The sequence below is a fragment of the Octopus bimaculoides genome, chromosome 3 (genome assembly GCF_046866305.1).
Source record: "Octopus bimaculoides isolate indiv1 chromosome 3, ASM4686630v1, whole genome shotgun sequence".
Taxonomy (NCBI): Eukaryota; Metazoa; Mollusca; class Cephalopoda; order Octopoda; family Octopodidae; genus Octopus; species Octopus bimaculoides.
Window position 1 is genome coordinate 47675460 of NC_142930.1, and position 24949 is coordinate 47700408.

Here is a 24949-nt window from a genome sequence, read left to right on the forward strand (position 1 = left end):
CATTCAGTGGGTCCAAGCAGAGGCATGACATGGAAACAAAGTCACAAATATAGTTCATGGTGGATATGAGTCTTTGAATCTTAGGCAGATAAGTCCAGTTTTCTAGCAGCACATTGCTGGATTGTTTAGAAGTAGTAGTTTGTTGAAGATAGTGAACTTTAATGCACATGCTGGCTGAAGAACACAGCTTGAAAAGGGCACTTGCGCTTGGTAGTCAAAGTAATCCTGAATGCATGGGTGCTTTGATTAGCCCTAGGTGAGACAACTCATTTCATTCTATTTGCATATTTTCATAACTGCCTTTCAATTGATTCTGTGAAACCCAACTCCTACTGTTTTTTTGATTCTGTCCATGTAATATCCCTCCATTCATAATCCTTGTAACACCACCACCATCATCTGCTAACCCTTCAGCAATTAATCCAGCCATAACTGGCTCACATATTCTACCTGTTTTATGTTAAAACTGACAACATCCAAACTCTCACACTTATCCTACAGTATCATTCTAGAAATACACAAACACACTGTTGAAATCTTAAAGCTACAAAGTAATGCATGATTAATTCAAAACAATGTGAATAAATAAGCATTACATTTGACAAAGAAATCTGAATGCTAAAAGGTTAATTCCATCTACAGTATTTTTAGTGCTAGCCTACATAGAATATAACCCAAGTAGAAGGAGTCAACTGTCCATATACAAAAAAAATTAGAGAAGATACACAAATTGGAAAATATTCATGCCCACTCTAAACCACAAACAACATGTTTGTATATAAAATGACTGCCAAAAATAGCAGCCAATCTCCCATGAATCACATGCCATTGTTTTAAATAAAGATAGGCACAAAGGAAAAATGATATACAAAACATGGTCAGATTACCTTTGACCAAAAGTGTGCTCAATCAGGGCTGCCCTGGAGCTACACATCATAGTCATCATCCCTTAAACATGAAGAAGCCTCTACATCAGTCATGAGCCCATGGGACTTTCTGAATGGCATGCCTCACTAAAAATTACCTTGAAATTTTTTAGTAGTGTGGCCTGCCTGATGATGAACCATGTTTCACACTGCCCGCTTCTCAAAAAGGGTTGCCCATGCCTGCTCTACATAATTGCTCGACCTGCTAGAAGTGTCAGCCAAATAACACTTCAATCTCATACCACTGTTTTAAAATAGAAGGAACACATTAAGTAATACAAACTTAGATACTCCTATAGGTGCAGGAGTAGCTGTGTGGTAAGCAGCTTGCTTATCAACCACATGGTTCCGGGTTCAGTTTCACTATGTAGCACTTTGGGCAAGTGTCTTCTACTATAGCCTCGGGTCAACCAAAGCCTTGAGAGTAGATTTAGTAGACAAAAACTGAAAGAAGCCCGTCGTATATATATATACATATGTGTGTGTGTTTGTGTGTCTGTGTTTGTCTCTCCCACAACATCACTTGACAACTGATGCTGGTGTGTTTACATCCCCGTAACTTAGTAGTTCAGCAATAGAGACCAATAGAATAAGTACTGGGCTTACAAAGAATAAGTGCTGGGGTCGATTTGCTCGACTAAAGGCGGTGTTCCAGCATGGCCACAGTCAAAATGACTGAAACAAACAAAAAAAAAAAAAAGGTTTGTGTTGGAATATCTTTGATCAGAGTTGACCTGGGTTTAAAGGAAAACAATAGCAACAATTACAGTCACCAACTTTTACTGCATAGAATGGACGTTAAAAGATGATGATGATGATGACAACACATAACTAGATGCATCTGAAAACAAACTTTCCCACAAAGCAACATGAAACACATGCAAAATGAAACTTGACTACAAAACTGAAAGAACCATCTTGATAAAAAATGGGGATTAATCCCAAACAAAACACGTCAACACCAGGCAACAAAAGGGTTATCTAGCCCCTGAAAAACGTAATGGTGATGGTTGGAATGCCTTCATGATTATAGATACGTTTGGTCAAGGATGACGACAAAAATAAAACACAGCATCAAACAATTGAACAAGAAAATAAAAAAGATAAAGAAAAGCAAGAAAAACCTGGCACACATTTGTATCCGATATGAACCGCGAAACAAGTAGTGAAACATTATACAAAATAATTATCCACATCAACAACTCCATAACAGGCACACAGAAATAATAACTTTAAGTAGTATATACCAACACTTCAATAACCAACAAATCTCCTTATCAAACACTTCTCTAAATGTACTTAAATAAAAAAAAAAGTGAGAAAATTAAAGCACAGGATACACATGTTTCATCCAGACTATATAGCCTTGACCCGTTTCTTCCATTACGTACCTGAAAAACCAATAAGGAAATCCAGAATGTAAAATACCTCCAAGGCTCCAATAAATTCATAAACAACAGAAACATTTCTAGAATGTAAAAAGTTCACTGCACTCCCTTAGAGGAGGAGGAGGAGGAGGAGAAGAAGAAGAAGGAGAAGAAAAAGCCAATGAGGCAGCCACTACATGGACAATCAATTTACCAGAAATAGTAGCCAAACATCCCTCAAATTACACCTGTCTTACAAAGAAAGAACACACTGGATAGTATATCTCTACATAGTCATAAGGAGAAACTGAATTCTGCACATGATCTCGGTTAAACACCAGCTAAAACCAATAACAACACCAAACATGACAAAGGAACTTCTAGGTGATTGTTTGACCAGCTAGAAATAGTAACTAAACCTCCTTAACATTGGACTCTGATGTTTTTAGAAAGGAAAATACATTAGAAATTATAGTCCTAGACAGACATGAAAAAATGAGATAGTCAAGGCTGGAATCATCTGTAATTGTAACACTCACTTGGGGTTAAACAGCAACAATAAGGAAGACAAATACACAACCAATACTCCTACAACATGGTAAGTGAGCTATCTCTGAAGTTACTTAACCTGCTAGAGATAGCAGCCAAAACTTAACTCTCATCCTGGCATTTTAAAAAGAGAATGTTTATATGGGATGGTCACTGTTGGAATGTTTTTGGACATGTATACTCAATCAGGACTGAACTGGATAAGCAACAACATCGAACTGACACCAACTACACCACCACCATCATCAGTTCCTCACCTAGTCTGTAGTCATGTAAAATACACCATTTTGAGCGTGGCCGTTGCCAGTACTGCCTGACTGGCCTTCGTGCCGGTGGCACGTAAAAGCACCCACTACACTCTCGGAGTGGTTGGCGTTAGGAAGGGCATCCAGCTGTAGAAACTCTGCCAAATCAGATTGGAGCCTGGTGTAGTCATCTGGTTTCACCAGTCGTCAGTCAAATCGTCCAACCCATGCTAGCATGGAAAGCGGACGTTAAACGATGATGATGATGATGTATGTATGTATGTATGTATGTATGTATATGTTATATGTCTGCAATTAGTGAAGCAGAGCAAGATCTAGGATATAGTGGGTGCCTATAAGGCCTTTCTGGTAAGTGAACAGATAGGCATGTGTATGCATGTGTGAGTGCACACACAGGAGAGCTGTAGGCACTGCTATTAAAAACTAGTGATAAGTGTCATACATGGTTCTTCAGCAGCTTGGTTCTACCACTCACCCTACCATCACTACAACTACTGCTACTACCACCACCATCATCATCGACATTACTATTACCACCTCCAACACCATTATCACTGCTACTAATACTACCACCACCACCAATAACATTCTAACACTACTATGACCAGCCAGGAAGCTTCTATGAAGATTGCTTGCTCTGCTAGAAACAGTAGTCAAATCTCCCTCAACACACATCCTACTGTCTCAAACAATAAAGGATAGATATAGTGGATAATGTAATTCCTGGTATGTAAGAAAAATGGGATGGTCATGGCTGGAATACTTTTGCTCTTAGTTCAGTTCAACCAGGGATGACCTTAGGCTAAACAACACATACCACCAAACTGCCATAACTGCCACCACCACCACCATTTAATATTTATGAATAAAACTTGTGGAAATGAAGACCTATCACAGTGCACAACAATGCCAAAATACTAAAAATCACCTAGTGTGATAGGCCTAACAAAAGTACATTACGTATATAGTCCAACACACCCCTGAAAAGACAAGATGGTCATGACTAGATTGCCTTTGATCATATCTGTTAGATTAGAGTTGACCTGTGGTTAAGTAGCAACATTTCACGACACAACATCAAGCATTATGTCACAATACATGAGCCAACAAGCGAACCACTGCATGGCAACTCGACCAGCTAGAAACAGCAGCCAAATTTCCCTCAAATAACACACAATGTTGAAAAAAGGAAGTACATACAGGACAATGTAGTTATAAACATACAGAAAGGCAGAACAGTCATGCTGAAAATGCCTTACATTAGATCTATAAGTTAAATAACAAACCTGAGATTAAATAAGAACACTACGATAAACATAGCATCAAATTATTCTACCTTTCACTACATAAAACATAGCAAACACTTTGTAGACACATACATTCTTACCAACACAGCACACCCATATGCCCTCCATCAGACAGGTGTTGCATTTGTGTCCCATGTCACACTTTACTCAAAACACTTATGCCTCACTAGAGCATGGCTTTTTTTAAAAACTTAGGGATGCTCTGGCAATTAAGCAAAAATTTACTGACACACTTTGCATGGAAAGTTTAAAATTATTGCATCAATAATTCGAAGAAAACTATATTTTAACGTCAAAATTTTAAGGGAAAAGAATAAAGAAAATTATGGCTCAATTTGTATTAATCATACTTGTTCTCTGGCAGGCATCAAGGGAGACCTTAACCTTCCGTTACCAAACTACAACTTAATCAGCGGCTGCTAAGCTGAATGATAGGAATTGTGAAACCAAGCATCATAGTCATAAATAAAACCTTTTTAATATGTTGTTAATTGTTCTAATGTCTCTTCATATATAAAATGCTGTTGAAAGGTGATAGAGAGAGACTAAAGTCTCTATTACAACTATCATACCTATTTTACAAAATTACGAATATAAGATATTTTTCGATATGTTAAAGCAGTGGTTCTCAACTGGGGTCCATATGGCCCTTGGGGGTCCACATAAGATTCTATTGTTAAAATTTATGTGCAATAAATTGGTTATTTTCACAGATTTTTTAAAACAATTTCTCATAATATTTGGTTATAAAAATATAATAGAATTTTTTTGAAGATTGAAGGGTCCATCTGAGTAAAATAGGAATCAAAGAGATCCATAGGGGAACAAATGGTTAAGAACCACTGTGTGTTTGTACAGATTTTTTAAAGTCTTTAAATAGTATTTTAAAAATCCTCAACACACTGTTTATGAACTGTGGCCAAAATTGTCCTTCAACCCTTAAATTTCAACAGCCAATCTTGAACATTAACTGCACTAATCTCACCAAGTTATCTCTAACACTGGAGAGTATATGCTTATGCATATGGAAAGAGTAGAAACATGGAAACATTGAAATGTATGGTTTATAGATTATCTCAAGGTATAGCCCAGGTATTAGCAACAACTATGTTATGGTGCACAAGTGGGCTACAGTGATGATCTCTGTGGATTTTGGATTACATCTAAAACTTATTCAAATTAAATACATTTGTTGGCTAATTTTTTCTGATATAAATAAGGACTGCTAGTGTTGGAGATGAGGGCATGTGCAGGGATTTTTGTTTGATGTGCAAAAGCTACATAATATACAGTTTGTAGGCCACTAGAAAATGGGCAAAAATCAAAATGAACCATTTAGAATTTAAAATTGTTGATCCATGATGTAACCAAATTATATATTTATTATCTATTTGTAATAGTGGTGGTAATAGAGAAAGTATTTGTCATAATAATGATCACTGAAGTATGGAACTGGTAATAGTGAAAATAGTAGCAATAGTTCTGGCTGAAGAGGTGAGATGGCCTAATGGGTAAAATCCTCCAACCATCTGTTTGTGTGCCATGGGTTCATATCTGTTCCTGAAGTTCCTGTTTCTGAACAAAATGTTTTATTCAATATTATATTAGTTTACCTAGTTGTTATAATTTACCAGATCAAACTAATTCACTCTCTGACCACAGTCCGCTGGTCAGTTCCCCAAGCTTTCAAGAATAAGTATCAGATTAATCTGATACTACCAACTATAAATCAGTACCCCCACCACCAAAAAGAAAAAGAAAAAAATGCATCAGATCAATCCAGTTCAGTCTCAGAGGAAAGTTCATCAGTTATTGGTCTGTCTCAGTCTTGATTACATGATGTTCTAGTTTTGATTACATAATGTTCAGTTGCACATTAACTGTTTATTCTACATTATAGTTATCAAATACAAGAGATTCCTTGCTAAGCTAAAATCTCATTGGGGATTGACATTTTCATTCATTCTTGTTCAATTAATATTCTGAGGTCAAGTTACTTAAGTATTACTCTTCTGCCTTATCAAAGACAACCTTGTATTGAGTAATTTAGAAGAGACAGGTGTGACTGTGTGATAAGAAGTTTGCTACACAACCACATGGTTCCAGGTTCATTCTCACTGTGTGACATCTTGGGCAAGTGTCTCCTACTATAGCTTTGGGTCGACCAAAGCCTTGTGAGTGAATTTGGTAGACGGAAACTGAAAGAACCCTTTCGTATATATATATATATATATATACTAGCTTAAGTACTCAGCATTACTCGGAAATTTAAAGAATATTAAAGGAAATAAATATATTTATTCTGATAAAAAAGGTATTTTCAGAAAAGTTCTATCCTATGACATGAGTATAAACAAAGTTATCAAAACAAATCCTGAAATCAATCCCAGTTTAATTTTGAAGAACTTCTAAATATACAATGTTTTCAGTGTGTCCTTTAATTGGCGTACAAAGAAGAAGCGTTTTGGGACTTCCAACTCATGAACATCCTACATATAATTGCCCATGAGAGAAGCAAGGAGAAGCAAGGTTAAGCCCAACAGCATTGAGAGATTGTGCTTGAGATTTGTTTATGGACATAGCAAAACTTAGTTTCACAGGGAACTGGAGCCGTTTAAATTCATAGGGAAGTCAGATGGGATTAATGGGATCTGTGGAATGAAGACATCATCACCCTTATATTTCCCAAGAGAAATGAATTTTGGTGGTAAGGATTAAACCTCTTGTTTCATTATCACAATTAAAAAGTGTTTATCTTTACTTTAAAAAAAAGAGGTGGGGTCGTAGACATATGACAGAAAATTATTCAATATCGTGTTTGCTTCTATCAGAATCAGTTACCTTTAAAGTGAAAAAAAACAAAACCGACGTATACGACAGGTATGTAAAACATATTTCTGTTTTTGAAAAAAAGCTAAAACTTTAGTGACATCCCGTAGAACTTTCCTCAAGTAATGAAAAACCTTCATGCCAAATTTGGTACAGATTGATCCAGTAGTTTGGCTGTGCCAATAGACCATATGGCTAGGGGAAAATTATAGATCTGATTTCAAATCTGAGGTAGGACTAATATCCAAGTAGAAATAGTCATATCGGATTTAAATATGAAATATCAAGTGTACTCTAGCTAATTTTATTAGGTCCATTCCACGAACAATTATTTGAATAACTCATGTCAATATCTCTAACTTATAACATGGGAATATTGAACTTTGAAATTTATAATGTTAATCATATAAATTGAAAGATATCCTACTGTGTATAAGCATGTGTCCATATGAATACCTTTTGTTATTTAGAAACCTTACTGTTTCTTTTTCTTTAAATCTCTTGTTTCATTAACACAATTAAAAAGCATTTCAAAATCATTTACCATTAAATCGAAAAAACAAAACTGACATAATTCCCAGGCAGCCAAATTTGGTACAGATTGGTCCAGTAGTTTGGCCATACATAGAGGAAACAAACGCATCACACTCACACACAGATAGTAAGAATAAAAGTGAAATTAGTGTTATGAAAAGTGGAACTATTATACTGCTGGAAAAAAAAAGGGCTGTATTGGGGGGGGGGACTACAAACAATTATTTGAATAACTCATGTCAATATCTCCAAATTGTGTCACGGGAATAGTGAGCTTTAAAATTTACAAAGTTTATCGTATAAATTGAAAGATATCCGACAGTGTATAAGTGTGTGTCCACATGAACACCTTTTGTTATTTAGATACCTTACTGTTTCTTTTTCTTTTCTTTAAACCTATTGTTTCATTATTGCAATTAGAAAGCATTTCAGAATCGTTTACCTTTAAAGTGAAAAAACATAACCGATGTACTTTCCAGACAGCCAAATTTGGTACAGATTGATCCAGCGGTTTGGCCGTGCATAGAGGAAACACACACACACACACACACACACACACACACAGAGTAAGAATAAAAGTGAAACAATAAAAGTGAAACTCTAGTGTTACGAAAAGTGAAACTATTATACTGCTGAAAAAAATTCAGAAGGGTCATATAGGGTAGGCTACAGCCCCTATATGGACAAGGGCCAAAATTTGCCCCCCCCCCCCCACAACCTTCTCTGAGTAATGGAAAACCTTCATGCCAAATTTGGTATTATAACAATGCAAAAAAAAAAATTGGAAGCATTGTATAGGTGGGCTACAGCCCCCTATATGGGCAAGGGAAAAATTTGACCCCTACTAGAACTTTCCCTGAGTAATGAAAAACCTTCATGCCAAATTTGGTACAGACTGATCCAGCAGTTTGGCTGTGCATAGAGAAAACATACACAGACAGAAGATCATCATCATCATCATCATCATCGTTTAACGTCCGCTTTCCATGCTAGCATGGGTTGGACGATTTGACTGAGGACTGGTGAAACCGGATGGCAACACCAGGCTCCAGTCTGATTTGGCAGAGTTTCTACAGCTGGATGCCCTTCCTAACGCCAACCACTCAGAGAGTGTAGTGGGTGCTTTTACGTGTCACCCGCACGAAAACGGCCACGCTCGAAATGGTGTCTTTTATGTGCCACCCGCACAAGCCAGTCCAGGGGCACTGGCAACGATCTCACTCGAAAATCCTACAGGAGCCAGTCAGTATAAGATATACATATAAGATATACATATATATACATATATGTGCATGTATGTGAGTATGTCTTTTATGTCTGTGTTTGCCCCACACCACTGCTTGACAACTTGTGCTGTATGTTTATGTCCCTGGAACTTGGCAATTTGGTAAGAGACTGATAGAATAAGTACAAGTGGGGAGGGTTGATTTGTTCAACTAAAACCCTTCAAGGCACTGCCCCAGCATGGCCACAGTCAAATGACAGCAACAAGTGAAAGATAAAAGATAGTATGCATATATAACAATAATAATTTTAACTGATTTGCAAATGTAGTCTAATTTAGTGTCTCTTTCTCTTTCTCCTCCTCTTGCATACACATGGATACATATACATGATGTTTTGAAACGAGATTAAAAAAACACATCAACCATTGTGACAGAGGTGGGAAATATGGAAGTGCTCTATTTTTATTCCGACAAAGTCACTGACCATCGGTCAATGATCTTGTAAAATAGTGAAAACTCATTTATCTTTAATAAAACTGAATCACTGTCAGCATGTGTTGAACAAACAAGTCTGGCTGTGTTCTAACAGATTGGCTCAATCAAACAAAGATATCCCCCTATCCTTACAATGTGTGCGTGTGCATGTAAGTATGGTTCTATGCACGTGTGTATACACATACATACACACACCACACATGCAGAGACAGACTCTTCTGTTGGTTTCAACATATGAGGGTCCAACAACCTACACTTTCTTTGTTAGTCATAATGCTTATGCATATTTATTAGTGACATCTATATTTCTGCTTTTCAGTTGTAAATTGTGAAAAAGCCACTTTCATTATCATATATATATATATATATATATATATATATATATATATATATATATATATATATATATTTTTCATAGAAAACCATATAATCGTTACCAATATAGCAGGAGATTTCACCGCAAAAAAATCTAAATTTGTTTGATTTTTGTTTGTTCTCAAATGTATTTCCTGAAGACGTGTAAGGCAACTTATATGTTTGACTTAAATTTGACGGTCAAATATAGCTTTATATAGAAATGTTGACATAAGAATAAATTACAATAATAATGGATATTAGCATCAAATCTCTCTCTTAAATTTAAATCTTTGGATATATATATATATATATATATAATTGATGAAGAAAATAGAAGATGGATTTAGTACAAATCTTTATTCAGCACAATGGTTGTTTTGATCCGTACTGCATCTGTCCCACAGGGGTAGGATATTATGCATTTAGTTGTGTTGCATCAATCAGTGCAGGCTGTGTTACTTCAGACACCTGAAGTGACACAACCTGCACTGATTGGTGCCATACAATTAGATACACAATATTCTACCCCTATGGAACAGATGAAGGATAGATCAAATCAATTGTTGTGCTGAATAAAGATTTGTACTAAATCCATCTTTTGTTTCCTTCATCAATTATAAACTCATCAAACATTGTGGATTTCCTGACATAGATCCAGTGAAAATTATATCATAACTGTGGAGGACATCAGGTACTCCAAACAGTGAATGTGCTTTAATTGACATACTAATAGACATAAACCCAAAGTCCAAGTAGTTACATATATATGTTGTCATTTTACATTGGCTTCCTATGCTCTGTTGTTACAGGTTGGACAGGTAGACAAGATCCAATGAATCAGAGCATCCCACCTTGCTTCGGTTTTTCAGTTTTAGAACTGTTGCCCATCCCAACACCAACCACTTTACTGGGTGTACTAGTTGTGTAATTCCGAGGTAGCAGTACTATGCAGGTTGTTATACCCTTGACAACACTAAATAATCCTCTCAATACTGCATTGTCTTTGCTCAATTCACCAAACTCTTAAGTATACTAGAGATTTTTTGTCATGGTACCAACACTAATGGGGTAACCTTGTAACTCACAAATCTAGAGAACCTAACAACTATGAGAAAGAATAGGAATAGGTTTATTGTGAGAGAGTGTAAGGGAAGAGATTAACAGGAAAAGTGTTAAGGAAGGGAATAGTAGAAGGGAAAGAGAAAGGTGTTATTAAAAGAGAGTCAGGGAGTAATAAAGAAGACAATAATCTGAGTTGAATAAGAAGATATATACATATATATATTATTGTGTCCAGGGAGTCATTCTGTTTTAATGCCCTATTAATTAACACACTCACTGGTTTGATTTCCACTCATTTACTTATTTTTTTCTAAAATTTTTATTGTTTCTTGCAACCTCTTCAGTAGTCGTTGAAGAGACCACCAGTTACATATGATATAACTGGTGGTCCATTGGTTATGATGATGAGTGTCCCAATCGATCTGATCAATGGAACAGCTAGCTTGTGAAATTAACATGCAAGTGGCTGAGCACTCCACAGACATATATATATACACCATTAATGTAATTCTCAAGTAAATTCAATATCACACAGAAATGTAACTAGGCTGGCTCTTTGAATTACAGGTACAACTCATTTTTGCCAGCCGAGTGGACAGGAGCAATGTGAAATAAAGTATCTTGCTCAAGGACACAACATACCGCCGGGAACCAAACTCATGACATGATCCTAAGCCAAATATTGTAACCATTAAAGCATGAACCTTCACATATATTACATATCATCATCGTCGTTTAACGTCCGCTTTCCATGCTAGCATGGGTTGGATGATTTGACTGAGGACTGGTGGAACCCGAAGGCAACACCAGGCTCCTATCTGATTTGGCAGAGTTTCTACAGCTGGATGCCCTTCCTAATGCCAGCCACTCCGAGAGTGTAGTGGGTGCTTTTACGTGTCACCTGCACGAAGGCCAGTCAGGCGATACTGGCAACGGCCACGCTCATATATATTATATATACACAATATATTATTATATATTATATATTCACAATATGTGTGTGTGTGTGTGTGTGTATCAATGTCATCATCAAGTATATATACAGGGGTGTACAAGTAGAAGGTTTAACTAAATCATATTAGAGGTATGAAAACCACAAGGATAGCCTTGCTTTAATAAAGCTTAAAATACCAAATATGTTGTCTGTATTTCATTAATACTATTTACTATGTGCTTCATATTCTGCACACTAGGTTATCCCATGGTTTGATGTTTCTTGTTTAACCATACTGGATACAGGTGTGGAGAGTGAAACAAGCTACTGAGCCTTAACTTTAGTTGTGTTGCACTTTCCAGCACATATATACTCTACACTGTTACCCACCGATCAGATGAGTCCTTCTACAGTAAGCATTTGCCATATCTGAATGGAGAAATAGTACCTAGAGTGTAAAATGTTGACAAGGGCATATATTTCATAGATCTTACAAAAATGACCTTATGAGAATTTATTTTAATGCACATCATAACATACCACTAGTCAGAAATAGATATTGAAAAATCAACAACATTTATTTATGGTTGAAATTATAAAAACAATAACAGGGGAATACTGCACAAAAAAATATAGGAATTAAAGATTTATCCAGGAAAATGGAAAGAAATATAAAACTAAATATAAAATATATCATTTGGAAAAGAGAGCTACATGAGAAGGAACTATTCAAAAGGCTATCATATTTGATGGAAAAAAAAAAAATTATGGTTAATATCACAGGAAGAAATTATTTGATGATAGTAGTGTGTGGAACATTCAAGAAACTAATGGAAAATAAGTACAGTAAAGTAATCTAACAACCGAAATTTTACCTCAGAAACTACTGTACTACTAGCTTGAGTGCAGATTGTGTCCATCAACCCAGATCTACATAAGATATATGAATGCACACAAAAGGAGCCTTAGTCAAGGGTACATGGAAATAAAATCATTAGAGGACATAGCATCAATCCATATACCCTAAAGATATATTATGGAAAAAGGGGATAATGGTCATAGTGGGTTTCAGACACCATAAAGGCAGAAGTGGAAGCCATCAACTTCACATGAAGACTCAGCAATCATTTGTCACATTCATAGTTATTCATATCATGTGATAGTATAATGTAGGTAGTCTCTTTAGACAGATATGGGACAATATTAAAAAAAAAAAATTTACATTGGAATTATTTGTAATAACTTTAAAATAAGATATAACTCTCATGCTGATTTCATTTGTAATCCTGAAAGAAATAGTACTTCACAGTCTAGATTTATAAGGAAGTTATAGGACCAAAACATACCCTTTGAGCTGAAAGAGAGTTATTTAAAAAAGGCAAAAAAATACACAGGAAATGAAAAATCTTTTAACTTTTTGTACAGCTGAGGTATCTGAAATATTCTTTGCCAAAGATGCCCTACTCAATAAATCCCCCCCCCCCCACCCAAAAGAAAATAATATCATACAACCATAAAAATTCCTAAACATTCTTACACCACCAATCTCATAAACATCAAGCTGAATAAATTGCTTTCTTCCAAAATCAAGTTTATCTTTGCTATTTTCTCTACTACTGTTAGCATATTTTCTGAGTGTTATGAACTTACTCTTCAACAATTAAGTTTGAAGATTTATATACATTTGTGTCCTTAGCTATATCTATATTACAAGACCCAATGGTCACAATTTTTATGCTCTGTTATAATTTGTGTGTGCAAACTGATGCTTATCATGTTCTACATCTTGCTTAGCTAACAATCAAATAGATACATGTAGCTCCACCTACTAATAAATATTATATTTCTACCATGTTGAACATATTTCTTATCTGACTATTGAATAGCTACCTGTTGTTTCACCTACTTAAACCAATTTTGATACATTTACACTTTTAGTTCACAAGCAATATAGTTTTTCTTTTAAGTTTCATAAGCCTTCTTCCAATATCATTTTACCATTATATCAATGCTTTCTTTTTTGTTTCTTTAAATGTTTGCTATTTGCTAAAATGAAGTTGTGTAAATCCTGCCAAGCTTCCATCATAATAGTGAAGGCACATGGCTTAGTGGTTAGAGTACTTGGCACATGATCATGAGGTTGTGAGTTTAATTCCAGGCAACGCAGTGTGTCCTTGAGCAAGACACTTTACTTCATGTTGCTCCAGTCCACTTGGCTGGCAAAAATGAGTAGCACCTGTATTTCAAAGGGCCGGCCTTGGCACATTCTGTGTCACACAGAATCTCCCCGAGAACTCCCATTAAGAGTACACATGTCTGTGGAGTGCTCAGCAACTTGCTCATTAATTTCATGAGCAGACTGTTGCATTGATCAGATCAAGTGGAACCCATGTCATTGTAACCAACAGAGTGACATATATCCAACATATATAATATAAATTTGTATTTACTGCTCTTTCATTTTTAGTCCTATCTTTATTACTGCATGGTTATAATGTTGATTTTATATAATTTACTATGAAGGTGGGTCTACCAAGAAACTATTTACCTATTGATTGTTTAATTCTTCACTATCTTGCATCAATAACTAGGCTCTATATGTACAATAGATGATGTCGACAACTTTTCCTCCTAATTTTTATATTTCATATAATTAAACTTAATTATATAATCTTTTTTACTATCATCTATAAGTACACCATCAGTGATATTTTTCATACTTACTTTATTAATGGTAATTAAACAATTTTGGTTGGGTTTTTTTTCCCTTGATTTTCAATGTTTCTTAATATTTATTTTCATATTGGCTACACTTAACTAAATTATATAAATTCAACTCACAGTTACTGTTTATAAAATTCTTAGATATTTTGATACTATACTTTGAATATAAGGTGTAAAAAATACATACACACACACACACACACATTTGTATAGATTTGGAGAAGAGATAAATTACATAAATCAATACGCAAATGTAAAATATTCTTTAATGCATTATAACTTGAAAGGCTGATAATTCCAGTACTCTGAGTTTCATGTTTTTGATTATTCAGCTGGTAATCATAAATTTTCTATGTTGTTCAAATATTTTGGAAATGTTACGTGACAGTAATGAAGAAAAGGCCTATCTTTATGATTTTTTTTAACAGAAATCATGCAAGTAATATGTGTAAAAATGGTGGTTTCAAGTTTACATTTTATTTCTGGCTCTTGTAGAGATGCTCTAAATATTTTAAACTTCATTCAAGTTAGGTCACTCTGAGAACTGTCATCATAAGATTGCATTGTTATTAAAGCAATATATAAAAATTCTGACTATTTTAAAAGATGTTACATTTAAAAAAACAATATATGTATGTGTGTGTGTGAGTTTGAAGGGGTAACCATGTATCTCCCCTACAACAAGACACCAGTTCCTGTTCCCCTATCATTTCATCACCTAGCATAACACCACCTTTCTCGATACTATCCCCCCACCTCACTCAGTTGAGGGGGTCATGTCTTGAGAGTTACTTGGTAATTCACTAGTGTTGGTACCATGTAAAAAGCATCCAGTACACTCTATAAAACAGTAGGCATTAGGAAGGGCATCCAGCTGTAGAAACCATGCCAAAGCAGACATTTGAGCTTGGTGCAGTCCTCTGGCACACCATCTTCTGTTGAACCACTCAACCCATACCAGCATGGAAAACAGATACTAAATGATGATGATGATATAATATTAGGTTTCAATTTATATTTCAACAATGTATAATTTTGTCTTTACTAGTATCTTGTATTTAGAATTTTTTTTTACATTACATCTTAATTTAATTCATGTTCACTTGTTTTCATTAAATTTTGACCAATATTATACTTAGCCACTTATTATTTTTCCTTTATATTCAAACCAAGTATATTTATTTATTTATTTATGTGTTTCAGCCAAGTGGCTGCGGTCATGTATTTGAGCTTGTCTTTTGAATTCATACTCAATATTTTTTATTTCTGCTTCATTATTTATGTTTTTCTCCCAATATATCTTCATGAATTGTTTAAGGTAACTTACACAAGTATTTCTAAATATAGTAAGACTAATTTTTTTTGTCTTGACAAACCAAAGACTTATTATGTTAGATTCTATAATTTAGTTGTAAGACAAATATTAATTTATCCATTGTTTTTGACAAGAAATAACTATAAGATTAGTTTGTTTGAATATTCAATCTTTAACTTCCTTAGTTTCTGTTTGTTTCTGGAATGTTCCATTCACAACAGTCGATCAAATAGTTTTATCATCATCATCATTTTAACATACACTTTTCCATGCTTTCATGGATTGAACAGTTTACTGAGGCAGTCTTTCTATGGCCAGATGCCCCTCTTGTCACCCACCCTCACCTGTAAACAAGCAAGGTAATATTTCCAAGAATATTGGAAGTGAATGATGCTGCATGTATGACAGTGACAATCATTTTACAACTACCAAGCATTCTCAAGGCAAGGAAAAACAAATATGTGCGCGCACGCATGCACACGCACACACACACAAAGTAATAGGCTTCTTTCATTTTCGATCTACTGAATCAACTCATAAGGATTTGGTTGACCCAGGGCTCTAACAGTAGATATATGTCCAAGGTGCCACACAGTGGGACTGAACCCAGAACCAAGTAGTTGGGAAGCAAACTTCTTATGGCACAGCCACGCCTGCACCATTCACATAATTCCATCCAATAATTTTAACTGCTGTCTCTTCTTTAAATATAGACTGTTTCTTTTAAAATATTTCAGATAGACATTTCCTTTAAGCACAATTTTCTTGTTTTCAAAAAATGAAATAAACACCTCTCTAACTAAACTATGAAATATTGCAATTATAGGGAGTGACACCTTGTGATGTTCATACATATTTCAAATGTGGTGACTATGAGTGTGTGTGTGCTTGTGCACACGTATGTATGTATGTATGTATGTATCTTAAGAGTATTCTGCCACCTCGTCGCCTCCATTTTTATCTTCCTACCAGTTTCTCTCACATACTTTTATATATCTCTTTAATAGCAACAGGCCTGTGCCAGCACCTTTATCATACTTCAGCCTGTCAACATCTGGCATAAGCCCATCTTTTTCCCAACAATGAACTCACTCAGCTGAGGGAGCTTTTTCCTTTGCCTTGCGAGTTACTTGGTGATCTCACTACTGCTGGTGTCAGGAAAAAAGCACCCAGTACACTCTGAAAAATGGTTGTTGTTAGGAAGAGTATTCAAATGTAGAAAACATGTCGAAACAGACATTGGAGACTGATGAAGCCTTCTGGCTTATCAGATCCAGTCAAAGCACCCAGCCAATGCCAGCCTCAAAGATGAATTTTAAATGACAATGATAACTATGATCCTAGAATGATAGATGGATGGATGGATGTATGAATGGATGGACAGACAGATAGATAGATAGGTAGATATTTACATATACATAGTGTGGTAGTTGTGGCCGTGGTGGTGGTGGTGGTAGTAAATAAGTTGATAAGTAAAACTTCCAAGTCTCAGTCAACTTGACATCTTCAATAAATTTGATTCCTTTCTCAGTAAATGTTCTTTATGTATTGTTAGGTAGTTCTGAAATAATAACCTTGTTTAACACACACGCATACACATACACACGCACACATACACATACTACAATTTCTTTATTTTTGTTTTATGGATTAAATAGTTGTAGAGGTGAGAACATTTTTTTTTTTTGTAACAAGGGTGAATTGCAATTGCATAAAAAGCTGTGTGAATTCGTACATGCTGAGAAAAATAATGAATCTAATTTTACAAATTCATTAGTTATAGAACTTACAAATTACTGGCTTGGGTTAAGATTTAAACTATTCTTTTCATATGGGCTTTTAGAAACTTTCGCAGCAAAAGGTTTCACAGTTAAGAGTGAGTGAAATTTTGCCAGTGGGCAAATGATTTCTCACTTCTGAATTAAACGAACCTCATTTGACCATAGGCTTCCCAAATCAAGTCTGACAGGAGGCTAAACAACAAATATAATTAAAAGAAGTCATTGGCAGTGGTGTTAATTAACAGATGTTAAAACTAGGAATGTTGTGAAAGTGCATCTAAAGATCCAGTCTCTAGTAATGCATCAATTCTAACAATGATGTTTTCTATGGAAACAATGCAAGCTAATTGCACTCCCAAAATTATAAGAATCATGATTTAAACATCTAAGAGGGAGTTAGTGATGGTAATACATGTCTCTTGAACATAAGCTAAATTAAGAACTGCTGGAAACTTAGCATGCATCTACCAAGAAATTAAATAAACATTTCTTAACAAAATGTATGAAACATCACAATTAAATGAGGTAGAGCAGTATGATGTTCATGCATTCTTCAAGCATAATTTTGAGATGAGGAAAGATATAAACATCTTTCTATATACATCATCATTATCATTTTATAAACTACCTATAGACACAGGTATGGCTGTGTGGTTCAGGAGTTCATTTTACAACCATGTGGTTTTGGGTTCAGTCCCACTGCACAGCACTTTGGGTAAGTGTCTTTAACTATAGTTATATTTGGCACACTAAAGCTTATAAGTGGATCTAGTAGAAGGGAAACTGGAAGATGTTTAGTATAAAAGAGGAAGGAGGATTGGGAAGAGTGAGTAAGTTTGTAAGTGTGAGAGGAAAGTGGCAGATGCTTGGAGATGGTGGTGGAGGTGAATGTGGTGAATAATGAACAGTAACTGTGTGATTCATCATCATCATTATCATCATCATCATCATCATTTAACGTCTGCTTTCCATGCTAGCATGGGTTGGACGATTTGACTGGGGATTGGATCGGCAAACCAGATGGCTACACCAGACTCCAATCTGATCTGGCAGTTTCTACAGCTGGATGCTCTTCCTAACGCCAACCACTCCGAGAGTGTAGTGGGTGCTTTTTATGTGCCACCAGCACGAGTGAAGTTAAATATCAATTGAGTGGTGGAGAGGTGAAATAGGAGTGACCCAAGAAGGAAGAGTTGCTATGTGGTAGTACAGAAAGGGTAGAGAGCAGCAGTATAATAAACTGACAGATAATTTACATCATTTCCTTATTTGTGATCTACCTGCAGGTTTATTATACTACTGCATCCACCCTCATTATTATACCGCTGCTCTCTATGAGTGTGCATGTTTGCATCTCTTTGTCTTGACATTATGCAATAGTTGTAAATGAGTGTCTCTATCTTACAAGTCATTCATCTCCAACCTTCCATCAAAAGATATCCAGCCAGGGGAAAATTTTACTTTGTTTGAAAACAGGTGAGGTTTAGCCAAGAAAAAAAATCTGTCTCCATGAATTTAGTATGAGTCATAAAAGCATGAAAATGTGGACATTAAAATAACAATGATGATTATGTTGATGATTTCCATGATGGCGGCTTTGATTGGATATGTCATCAGTTCTTATTTGCAGTTACCACTCTCTTAGTTTTAGTACCAAATCTTGCCTTCACATTCCATTTATCTTTGGTATGGTTTCTCTGACTGGAAGACATTCCCAAGACTAGTCATTTTACAGAATGTATTAAGTGCATTTTATCATAGCACCAGTAATAAAAAGGTTTTCTTGTTTTTGGCAATACAAAAGAGTCTTATCTGCCCAATGTTGTTTCTGCTTACCAACCCCTTGAGACAGGGTATTTGGACACATTTTATTGTGGTGCCTGCACCAGTGAGGTTGCCTCGTACCAAGCAAGGCTAGAGAGCTCTGTATATTTCCAGCCATTCAAAGCAATGTGATTGAGAGAGTGGATAAAAGAGAAAGATGAAAAGGTGAAAGATGAACCATTAAAACAGGAGAAAGAGAGTGTCAAGGGATGAGAGTAACAGAGGGAGATAATACTGGAAGAAGAGACAGGCAGTTATATTTTGGTCATTGGTAAGGAAGTTGAAAAGAAAAACAGCAAGAGTGGCAGAAGAGAGAAATGTGAGAGAATGATTCATAGCAATAAAGATGAATAAGTGTGAAAGAAGATGAGAGAGTGAGGGAGAGAGAGAATGAGACGAATGGTAGATGTCAATCCGTATCTCTGTCAATTTATCTAACTACTTCTCAGTCTAACCATTTGTTGTTTATCTGCTGTGGAGGCGCAATGGCCCAGTGGTTAGGGCAGCGGACTCGCGGTCATAGGATCGCAGTTTTGATTCCCAGACCGGGCGTTGTGAGTGTTTATTGAGCAAAAACACCTAAAGTTCCACGAGGCTCCGGCAGGGGGTAGCGGCGATCCCTGCCGTACTCTTTCACCACAACTTTCTCTCACTCTTACATCCTGTTTCTGTTGTACCTGTAATTCAAAGGGTGAGTCTTGTCACACTGTGTCACGCTGAATATCCCTGAGAACTATGTTAAGGTACACGTGTCTGTGGAGTGCTCAGCCACTTGCACATTAATTTCACGAGCAGGCTGTTCCGTTGATTGGATCAACTGGAACCCTTGACGTCGTAAGCAATGGAGTGCCAACAACAACAACAACAACAACAGAAAGGTACATATGATGATATGAAACTGACAGTGAAACAGTAGTGTGTGTGTGTGTGTGTGTCTGTGTGTGCATATGTTGAGAGGCAATGGGGCTATGGTAAGATCATAGTGAGCTGGGTCAGGGAAAGGAGGTTTCAATCCATGGCTGAACCCTGAACATCATTTCAAGACATTTGCCAGTAATTATGGAGAAAACTAGACATCTACAGTGACCATCTTTTATGCACTAGGAAAACAGGAATATTTCCATGGTGAAGGGACAGTTTGTCCACCATGGAATATAATCTATATAATTTCACATACACACACACACACACAAATATATATGCATATGTATACATTCATGATTTATATGTATAATATATATGTAGATAGATACATGTGCATTTCTCAGACTCTTCTTTTCCTTCTCTCTGGATATTTTCCTCTATCCTCTTTCTGACAAAGAGCCATACTTGAAATGTCACATTGCTCCTCTTTTTCCATCTTAAACTTTCTCTGAGCATCAATCTAATATATTCAGTGTCTATGTTCTTTTGACTTTCACTGTTTTTCCTGTTTTTGCTTTTAATTTACCCATATATATGTGTGTAAGTGTGAGTGTATTATTTACGTATGTACGTATCTAACTACCCCCCCCTCTCTCTCTCTGTCTTTCTATATATATATATATATATATATCGAGACCTTTGGAAATGTGCTGTGCGTGAGAAGACCCGGCAAGCCAAGTAAGATAGTTGCCAGTGCCCCTGGACTGGCTCTTGTGCGGGTGGCACATGAGATGCACCATTTTGAGCGCGGCCGTTGCCAGTACCGCCTGACTGGCTCCCGTAGGATTTTCGAGTGAGATCGTTGCCAGTGCCCCTGGACTGGCTTGTGCGGGTGGCACATAAAAGACACCATTTCGAGCGTGGCCGTTTTCGTGCGGGTGACACGTAAAAGCACCCACTACACTCTCTGAGTGGTTGGCGTTAGGAAGGGCATCCAGCTGTAGAAACTCTGCCAAATTAGATTGGAGCCTGGTGTTGCCATCCGGTTTCACCAGTCGTAAGTCAAATCGTCCAACCCATGCTAGCATGGAAAGCGGACGTTAAACGATGATGATGATGATGATGATAATTAACATAATAGGGTAAAAATTTGATATTAATTAATATTAATTTAATACCAGGAAACCAGCACATTAAAAGAATCAGAAGGTTCAGAACAAATTTTCTGAGATCCTAAAAGGATTATAGTACTTGTGTATATAAAAGAGGCCACTTTCTTTGAGAATTTTTTCTTGCACATTAACTGTCCACTTTCGTGGCCTCTTATATATACATAAGTATATATATATATATATATATATATATAGAATATGTATTTCTGATATTTCAATATGCGAATATGCTGTCACCGTCAGTGCAAAATACTTAATTCGAGCTGACCTTAGGTCACTTCACAGTTGGTAATGGGTGAGGGTGGAATAGATTATCAGATTATAAAGGGAATGTTGCCTGAGAAAGACCTGGAATAAAGTTGAGGCTGGATAGAAGAATTATCTCACATCTGCTTAACATCCCACAACAAAATCAAAACCAAATAACTGCTTGCTCTCCAAGATTCCAAGATTCAAACACATTTGTAGGAGAAGGGTTGCATTCTCTCTCACTCTCAGTGTTAAGTGGACTTTCAGTAAGGCATGAATGCCACTAATTACTGACAATCATCATTTGCTTTGATCAGAACGAAACACTGTTTCTCAGTAGGTGGAACTCACCTGCTGTTTCTTACAGAAGACATGAAACTCAATATGTTTGTACCACGAGCCAAACATGCTTATAAGGGATTATAATTAGTGTAGTTAGTAGGTGGATAGCTAGTGGGGTGGGAGAAAGAGACAATGAATGAAATCCAAACTTACCTTTGCACTGAAATCCTTGCTTGCCAAATCCCCTGGAAATATATATGGATATAGATATATAAATATTTATTTATACATGTACAATAATATATAAACATACTTTCAACAAATATATATAAATATACCTAAAACAGTATATATACATATATATATATATACTCTTTTACTCTTTTACTTGTTTCAGTCATTTGACTGTGGCCATGCTGGAGCACCACCTTTAGTCGAGCAAATCGACCTCAGGACTTATTCTTTGTAAGCCTAGTACTTATTCTATCGCTCTTTTGCCGAACCGCTAAGTTACGGGGACGTAAACACACCAGAATCGGTTGTCAAGCGATGTTGGGGGGACAAACACAGACACGCAAACATATACACACACATACATATATACACATATATACGACAGGCTTCTTTCAGTTTCCGTCTACCAAATCCACTCACAAGGCTTTGGTCGGCCCGAGGCTATAGTAGAAGACACTTGCCCAAGGTGCCACGCAGTGGGACTGAACCCGGAACCATGTGGTTGGTAAGCAAGCTACTTACCACACAGCCACTCCTAGCATATATATATATATATATATATATATATATATATATATATAATAAATGAAAAATGTATTGTAAATAAACAATGATAGGTAAAAAATGTATTATCAATTGGTTGATAACTGATGAGGTATTAGAGACCTTTTGTATCTGTCTCCCATCCGGTTGTACACTTAGTATAGGTATATATTCTTTACCTGTCGTTGTTTATTTACAATACAGTTTTTCATTTATTAACTAACGGAACACAACACACCCTGACTTTTATTAACAGTAAGTTATATATATATATATAAAGAAAGAGAGAGAGAGAGAAAGAGAGAGAGAGAGAGAGATGCTCTTTTACTCTCTTATTTGTTTCAGTCATTTGACTGTGGCCAAGCTGGAGCACCGCCTTTAGTTGAACAAATCAGCCCCAGGACTTATTCTTTGTAAGCCTAGTACTTATTCCATCGGTCTCTTTTGCCAGGGACGTAAACACACCAGATGTGTTTATGGGGACGTAAACACACATCGCTTGACACATCACAGTTGTCAAACGATGATGGGGGGGGGGGGGACAAACACAGACACACAAACATACACACACACACACACACACACACACACATATATATACGATGGGCCTCTTTTAGTTTCCGTCTACCAAATCCACTCTCAAGGCTTTGACTGGCTCGAGGCTATAGCAGAAGACACTTGCCCAAGGTGCCACACACACTGGGACTGAATGCAGAACAATGTGGTTGGTAAGCAAGCTACTTACCACAAAGCCACTCCTGCACCTATATATATATAAACACATTATTATGATTGACCGTTGACTGAACACTATTCAATTTTTTTTTCTCCGTGTTTTTCTCCTTGTCTCCGTATTCTTTCTGTTGAAGAGCGTAGCTCGAAACGTCAAAGACTTTCCGTATTCCCGAGCGTCATACTAATATATACTTTTGTTATTTACACCACCTGTCCTCGTCTGTTGTTATTATTTGTATATTCTCCCATATATATAAACACACACACACATAAAAGAATAAATAGTCTGTAGCTGTCTGTCTGTGTCAAACTAACTAACTGCCTGCTGCCTGCATATCTATCTATCTATCTATCTACACACAAACACACACACACATATACTTGTATGCATGCATATACATATTATTTTCTTCCTCTTATATGGATGCACACTCCACTCACACTCACTTGTATACACATGTATGGAGGTACAAGTGTGTGTGTGTGTGTGTGTGTGTGTGTGTGTGTGTGAGTCCATTCCCCAAAAGAAAACTATCAAGGAATTATGTGAAAAATATTTTAAAAAATTCTTTATTAAAATAACATACACTGACACATGTAAACACTGCCATCTAAATGAAAGATTATTAGCTAATTACCTTGTACTGGTATTTACATGTGTATGCATGAGAGAGTGTATATATCTATTCACACACATATACATATTTAAATAAAGATGTGTGTGTAAATATATATGTATGTATATGTAGTTATATTGATATTAGTATGTATATTTAGGATTGTTTATAGAAATACATAAATCCCGAGGAGGAGCACATTCTAAGATGTAGAGCAGTAAATATTATAGTAGGGTAGCCTACCCTATTATAATATATTATCATCATCATCATCATCGTTTAACGTCCGCTTTCCATGCTAGCATGGGTTGGACGATTTGACTGAGGACTGGTGAACCAGATGGCTACACCAGGCTCCAATCTGATTTGGCAGAGTTTCTACAGCTGGATGCCCTTCCTAACACCAACCAGGTGTAGTGGGTGCTTTTACGTGCCACCGGCGCGAAGGCCAGTCAGGCAGTACTGGCAACAGCCATGCTCAAAATGGTGTATTTTACGTGCCACCTGCACAGGAGTCAGTCCAGCGACACTGGCAACGATCTCAATCGAATCTCTTTACACGTGCCACTGGCACAAGTGCTAGGAAGGCGACGCTGGGCACAGGTGCCATCACGATTTCGCTTTTGCTTGCCCTAACAGGTCTTCGCAAGCCGAGTTTCATGTCAAATGAAGGAGACGACGTTAGCATGGATGCCAGTCGTCAAATTTAGTTCAATTTCGAGTTCACTAGTCTCAACAGATCTTCACAAGCGGAGTT

At 36.4% G+C, this 24949-nt stretch overlaps 1 protein-coding gene across 1 annotated transcript in view; it reads right to left on the reverse strand.

Annotated features, from left to right (window-relative positions):
* Positions 1 to 24949, reverse strand: part of LOC106874285 (calcium-dependent protein kinase C) — a 284775-nt gene that overhangs the window by 202125 nt on the left and 57701 nt on the right. The window contains exon 2 of the mRNA XM_089348357.1: positions 22277 to 22308. Within this exon, the coding sequence (XP_089204483.1) occupies positions 22277 to 22308 (32 nt within the window). The remainder of the gene's footprint in view (positions 1 to 22276; positions 22309 to 24949) is intronic.